The sequence below is a fragment of the Pan troglodytes genome, chromosome 6 (assembly GCF_028858775.2).
Source record: "Pan troglodytes isolate AG18354 chromosome 6, NHGRI_mPanTro3-v2.0_pri, whole genome shotgun sequence".
Lineage (NCBI taxonomy): Eukaryota > Metazoa > Chordata > Mammalia > Primates > Hominidae > Pan > Pan troglodytes.
Genome location: NC_072404.2, coordinates 111,103,616 through 111,110,632, shown reverse-complemented (window position 1 = coordinate 111,110,632; position 7,017 = coordinate 111,103,616). Strand labels below are relative to the sequence as shown.

The 7,017-nt window shown below is 55.2% G+C and overlaps 1 protein-coding gene across 2 annotated transcripts in view; it reads right to left on the bottom strand.

The window, feature by feature from the left end:
• Positions 1-5,182: 5,182 nt before the first annotated feature.
• COL26A1 (collagen type XXVI alpha 1 chain) overlaps positions 5,183-7,017 on the bottom strand; it is a 195,538-nt gene continuing 193,703 nt past the window's right edge. For both annotated transcript variants that reach the window (XM_009443635.4, XM_519281.8), the window contains exon 13: positions 5,183-6,837. In XM_009443635.4, the coding sequence (XP_009441910.1) occupies positions 6,677-6,837 (161 nt within the window). In that variant the 3' untranslated portion in view covers positions 5,183-6,676. The remainder of the gene's footprint in view (positions 6,838-7,017) is intronic.

The window sequence follows — 7,017 nt, the reverse complement described above, 5'->3', positions numbered from 1 at the left end:
GAAGCGCACGAGAGCAGAGGAGACTCAGGCAGGAAATTCGAGACAGCCATGTCTGGGCCAGGCAAAGTGGAGACAGGGTGGAGCAGGGCGGGGCGAGGTGAGCAGGGGCCTGTGCTAATTCTCCCTCCTTAGTGCCCAGGCAGGTGGCCTCAGACTGGGAGTTCTGGGCACCCAGGCAGTGAGGGCTCCAGCCAGCCCTTCCCCAGATCTGGCCCTCAAAGCTCAGCTGTGAGCCAGGAGGGGACCTGGAGGCTCCTGCCAGGACTGAGCTGACCCTGATGAGTCCCCTTTCCCCAGGGGCTGTGGAGAGGGAGGAGGGAAGGCAATCTTGGGCAGGGGAGGATGACCACGGTCCAGCCCTGCAGCGTCCTAGCTGGGAGCCCGGAGTGCTTTGCTTCCTACTCCGAGTCTTGGGCCCTGTGGACAGCTTGGAAGTGCAAGCGGCGGTGTCCGCACATGCATGCAAGGACCTTCCTGAAGCTGGGCAGAGGATCAGATGGACCCGCCCTGTCTCCTTGGCTGCAGGGGTGAGAGGAGGTGAAGATTTGAGGGGGTCACACAAGGCCAAGAGCTGGGCTCCCCCTGGGGCTTTGAGGCCCTTCCCCCAACAGCGCTGTCCCATTTCCTGCGGACACTTAGCACTGCTTTGCGCGGGGGGAGCCAGCCTCCACAGCTGGACAGAGATGAGGCCGTACAATGGGCAGACCTCCTGGCTGACTCCTGGGGCTGCAGCCGCTATGTGTGCAGAAGGTGGTTAGGACAGGGACCCAGGTGACAGCACCAGGGGGCAGAGCTCAGGCTTGAGGCCAGGAACAGGGGAGCCACAGCAGATTCATGAGTGAGGGAGGAGCAACGCCAGGCTTGCACTTCAGAAAGGTCATTCTACGGCCAGACGGCAAGGAGAGGCCAGACTGAGACCCTCAGGGGTCAGTTTCCTCTTCCTCCAGCATCACGGTCCTCGGAGATCCCCACCCTGGCAGGTGCTTCAGTGTCCTGGGAGATTCGTTCCACCCCCACCCAAATCTCCTCTGCCCTTTATCCGCCCCCAGCCTTTGCTCACACTTGGCCTCTTTGGCAGCGCCACCCCTGGGTTTATGTGAACTCTCTTTTTTCCTTCCAGAACCGCTTTCCTGGGGGCAGAGCAGAGCATGGCTTCCCAAATCCCACAGACCTGGTCTGGAACTCAGCTTCACTGCCAACCGCCTGTGTGACCTTGAGGAAGCTACGTAACCTCTCTGGGGCTCAGCTGACTCACCCCAAAATGAGAGAGGTGGCTGTGACATTAAAGGAGGTGACATGTTTCACTGTTTAGCACTGGATCTGTCCTCACCATATTAAGGACCAACTCACACCCAGCCCCTTGGGGGAGACCTTCTCCCTCAGCTCTGTCTCAGACCTTCTCTGGGACCCACAGTATCTGCTACCCTGGCTCCATCGAACACACTCCGGGCTGGCCCGTCCACCCTGCTGGCGGGAGCTTGGAAGTTGTTTTTCCCCAAACATTCCTCATACAGCCCTTTCCCTACCCCCCTAGACTCTGCTGGTCCCATCCAGGCTCTCCCATAGTGGGATCCAGGGACCAGAGGAAAAATGAAGGCATCCCATGAGTCTATTTAAAAGTTACACATCGAGGCCGGGTGCAGTGGCTCACACCTGTAATCCCAGCCCTTTGGGAGGCTGAGATGAGTGGATCACCTGAGGTCAGGAGTTCGAGACCAGCCTAGACAACATGGTGAAACCCCGTCCCTACTAAAAATACAGGAAAAAAAAAAAAAAAAGCTGGGTGTGGTGGCAGGCACCTGTAATCCCAGCTACTCAGGAGGCTGAAGCAAGAGAATTGTTTGAACTGGGAGACGGAGGTTGCAGTGAGCCGAGATCGTGCCACTGCACTCCAGCCTGGGCGACAGAGAGAGAGAGAGAGAAAAAAAAAGTTATACATGGAGCTAACCAGCTGTTACGTAACACAGGCTCTATCTTCCTACTTTGACAGATATCTTTTTCCAAGGACCTGGAAGGCCAGGTTTGACGTTGGAATTGTGACTGTCAGAGTCTTGTGCTGGAAGGTGACAGCTGGGGAGAGCCAGCCCCTGTCATCCTCCAGCCCTTCTGCTTCCCTCACTAGCTTCCACCTTGCACCACGGGGGGCTTTGTGTGCCCACCTGAGGGTGCCCACCTGGAGCGTCTAAGCTCAGTTCACACCATCCAAACTCAGCAACCCCTTGATTGAAAGACAAAGGTGTCGTTGGGCGTGGAGTCTGCCTTTAAGACAAATGGAAGGGGAAGACCTTGGGGGAAGCGGGGGCGGCCCTGGGGCAGGATGTTTTGGTGTCCTAGGTAATGCAGGCAAATCTCTCTCTTAGGATCCCATCTCTGCCACTGGGTCTGGGGGAATGAATGTCTGCTGGTCTGCTTCCCCAAGGAGGAGAGGAGGTGTTTTTTCACACACACACACAAAATTAAAATAAGTTTTAAAAATTAAAAAATAAGACTGTCAGCTCCCAGTCCTTAGCGCTTCCATATTGCTGATCATCTGGACGTGGCTAGGCTTCTAGCCTATCATCTTATTGACTTTAAAAATATGTACACTTACCACCTATTTTGGTTTTGTTTTGTTTTGTTTTTGAGATGGGGTCTTGCTCTGTTGCCCAGGCTGGAGTGCAGTGGTGTGATCTCAGCTCACTGCAGCCTTGACCTCCCAAGCTCAAGTGATCCTCCTGCCTCAGCCTCCAAGTGGCTGGGACAACAGGTACATGCCACCACATCTGGCTAATTTTTTTTTTTTTAGAGATGGGGTCTCACTATGTTGTCCAGGCTGTTTATTGCCTATTTTGACTTCTTCCCCTTGAAGCGTTGGTTCATTGAGGGCAGAGATTCCTGTCTTTTGTTCATGGAAAGTTCTCAGGGCCTGGCTCAATTAAGGTGATCAATAAAAGATTCGTTACATGAAGGAAAGGAGGAAGGAAGGAATGATGCGTGGTTTTGTAACTCCTGCCCTGGGAAAAGGAATAAAAGGGGTGAGGACATTTCTCCAGCCTAAACCTACTCACACTCCCTGCCTGGGACAGTTGCCCAGTGGTTCCTGCCAAGGTTTGACTTCAGGCACCTGCCCCACCCCGGGTCTCCCTGTTTGCTGAATGAGCTGTGCCTGCTGGGCCCAGGACCTGTGGCTGGAGGAAGTATCCCAGAGCCAATGGGGCTTGGAAGAAGAGGCTCCGGCTTAAGGAACGTGTTGCCTATTCACCAGCAAATAAAGACAGATGAAGCTCTGGCAGGCCATCTCTCTGTCTCTGTCTCGTTTCTCTCTCCCTCTCGCCTCTTGCTCTGTCTCTCTTTTCCCTTCCCTCCCTCTTTCTCTCTTTCTGTTTCCCTGCTCTCCCTGCCCTTTTGGTCTCTGGGTCCTGGACTCTCAGAGCAGCCTGGAATCTCCTTCCTCCACACGATTGCTGTGGTGTTTTTTTATGTTTAATTTTTAGAGACCGGATCTCGCTCTGTTGCCCAGGCTAGAGTGCAATGGCGGAATCATGGCTCACTGCAGCCTCCAACTCCTGGGTTCAAACGATCGTCCCACTTCAGCCTCCCAAGTATCTGGGACTACAGGGACAAGCCACCACCATGCCAGGCTAACTTTAAAAAAAAAAAAAAACACTTGTAGCAACAGGGTGTAGCTATGTTGTCCAGGCTGGTCTTGAATTCCTGACCTCAAGCAATCTTCCCACTTTGTCCTCTCTAAGTGCTGGGATTACAGGTGTGATCCACCATGCCTGGCCTGGTGTGGTGTTCAATGCCCACCCTCTCTATAGGATTTCAAGCTCCAGGCAGAGGCGGGCAGGGTTCTGTTTGTAGCTGAGCACTGGGCACTGGACACAGGGTGATATGGTTTGGCTGTGTCCTCACCAGGATCTCATGTTGAATTGTAGCTCCCATAATTCCCATGTGTTGTGGGAGGGACCTGTTGGGAGATAATTTAAACAGGGGGCGGTTCCTCCATACTGTTCTCATGGTAGTGAATAAGTAAGTCTCATGAGATCTGATGGTTTTATAAGGGGAAACCCCTTTTGCTTGGTTCTCATTCTCTCTCTTGCCTGCTGCCATGTAAGATGTGCCTTTCCCCTTCCACCATGATTGTGAAGCCTCCCCAGCCACGTGGAACTGTAAGTCCATTAAACATCTTTTTCTTTATAAATTACCATAAATTACCCAGTCTCGGGTATATCTTTATTGGCAGAGTGAGAACAGACTAATACACAGGGCAAGAGCTTAATACCTACAAGGGTCACAGGGTGATTCAGCAGTGGTTTGGGTCTCTGTGTTGTACCTGGGACTTGTCATCAGGGTATATGGGTCTCCCTGGGGTCTCTGATATGTCGCTGACCCCAGACCTGGACAGGAGCATGGAGCAGGATCAGGGTTGCTCCTCCAAGAGCCCTGAGGCCGCCCCAACTTAACTCACCTTCTTGCAGAGCTGGGGGCCAGGCCCAGTTTATAGACAGTGTGGTTGGGTGGAGGGGTGAGGTGGCCTCTGAAGGGGCTTCCCTCACCCTCTGGAGGTAAGAAACAGATCTTGACTCTGGAGGTAGGGCTCAGACACAGGACCAAATTGAGGGCTAGCTAAAACAGGGACAGAGCGGAAGCATCTTTCCATTGGACACGCCCACCAGTGTGCCATGTCAGTTTGCCATCACCATGGCAACACTCAAGAGCTACTGCCCTTTTCCATGGCAAAGACCCGATGACCCAGAAATAACCACCCTTTCCCTAGAAATTTCTGCATAAACCAGCCCTTAATCTGCATGCAATTAAAAGTAGGTATAAATATGGTGCAGAACTGCCCTGAGCTGCTATTCTCTGCCTGGGGAGAAGCCCTGCACTGCACGAGCAGTCATGGAGCTGTAGTCCTGCCCCTCCAATAAAGCTGTTTCTCCTGCCTCCAGCTTGCCCTTGAATTCTTTGCTGGGTGAAGCCAAGAGCCCTTGCAGGTTAAGCCCCAATCTGGGGCTTGCCTATCGTGTGTCACTCCCAGCCCCCTCCCTGGAGGTCCTGAGGGCAGAGCTGGACCTCCCTGCCACAGAGGCCCTGTGGTCACCCTGGGCCTGGCTGGAGCTGCTCACAGCTTCCCTGGCACCTGGCCAGTAAGATGCAGACCAGCCTCCTGCAGAGCTGTCACCACACAAACAGACCCACAGTGGGGAGAGCACCTTTATTGTCAGATATAATAATAACGCTACAGGCTGGTGGTCCCGCCCGCCTCTGACCACCCCTCCATGAAGACAGAGACTGCCTCTCCAGACCTGCCTCAAGGGCCAGAAGAAGATCCCAGGGCCCAGAGGGACCAGGCCACAGCCAAACAGGAGTACCAAGAGCACTGGAGACAGTCACTCCTGCTGTGAAGACAGAGTGCCCCAGGGTGGCGCCAGCACCTTCAATTCTCTGAGTTTGCTGCCGTGGCTGTGTCCCAGGTCCCAGCCCAGCAAGAGAGGAACACCAGGGCTGAGCTGATCACGGAGACCCTGGCCCCAGAGGCCTTGAGGGCTCCAATCACAGCTGTTCTGGGCTGCTAGGGACCTGGTGCCTGCCGTGGAGCCTGCCAGGCCCCCAACTCTGGAAGGTGGGAGGCAGGAGCATCTCTTCCCAGCAGGCCTGGGACTCTGTTTCCCTCTCTGCAGCTTGCAAAGGGGACACTGGGCTTGCTGTGTCATGCAAAAGTAGCAAACCTATAGAGTCCACTGAGAGACAAACTCATGGGGCAGAGGCTGCAAGTCCCACCTCTGATAGACATGCCCATGAAATGCTGCCTCCCCTGGCTCAGGGATGGGACGGACCCAGAGAGAGCGGGTGGGCTCAGCAAGACTGGGAGGCAGTGGCCAGGGATGCCTATCTGGTTTGGTGGACCCTTGCACCCCCAATGCTTCTCTCTCAAGGTCCTCAAGTCCGTATGGCTGGCAGTGATTTATTCAGGGTCTCCCTGGCCTCTGAGAGCTGCAGTCCAGGCTGCTCCCCAAGCCAGTGGGGAAGGGGGTTGAGGAAGGGAAGCCCCAGGCCCTGCAGGACCCTGCCTACCCCCTCAGGCTGGCTGGCCCAGCCTCCCCGCAGCCCTGCCTGCCTTAAGGAACCGTTCTGGCCCTGCGCCCTCCCTGTCTGAGTTTTCTCTCGAAGAGGGGAAGCTGGCAGGGTCGAGAGAACATGGCTTCAGGAACTGAGGGGCCTGGGTTCAAATCCTGCCCCTGCCACCCGTGATCTGGTGGCCAAGAGAGGGTTATTTCTACCGTCTGAGCCTCGGTCCCCTTGTGAAGTGGGGATAATAAGCTTACCTCCTAAGGGTTAAATAATGAGACAACGTAACGAAAGTTCCCTGGACAGGGCCAGTTACAGCAGGGACTCAATAAATGATGGGTATTAGGATTATTCTCATTCCCAGCACCCAGCCCACCCAGACCCCGTCTCCAGCTGGGAGTGGGGGTAGGGGAGGGGACAGGCCAGAGAAGGGCTCTGATGAGGGTGTTGGCCCCTCCAGACCCTTCCCCTGGAGACATTATCTGTCCCCAAAGCCCCCCATGTCCTCACAATCATCCATGCCTGGAGCCCAGTTCCCCTGGGGGCATCTTTAGGAAACAGCGGCGGCTCAGGCCTCTGGGGCTGGGTCTCTAGCCAGGACAGGGTGTCCTGGAGCAGTGGGCTCTCACTTCCTGCTGCTGGCCTGGTCCACGCTCTTCTGTCCAGGGTCGGGCCCAAGCAGGGCAGCAAGGACCCCATCGGGTTGGGCGCCACCCCTCTTCATCTTGAGGTTGGCTCTCAGGGCAGCATCCTGGCCAGAACCTCCCTCTGGGGAGGCCAGGGGATCTGGAAGGAGAGTAGGAGGGTGGACTCGAGGTAGAGCCTTAGGAACACTTGGGGGCACATTTGATCACGATATGTGGCCACGGAGAGATGCTCTTGCCCAGGGTGGAGAAGCAAGGCAGCAGCAGGCTTTCAGCCCCTTATGCATTCATTCATTCATGGATCCATGCATCCATCCATTCA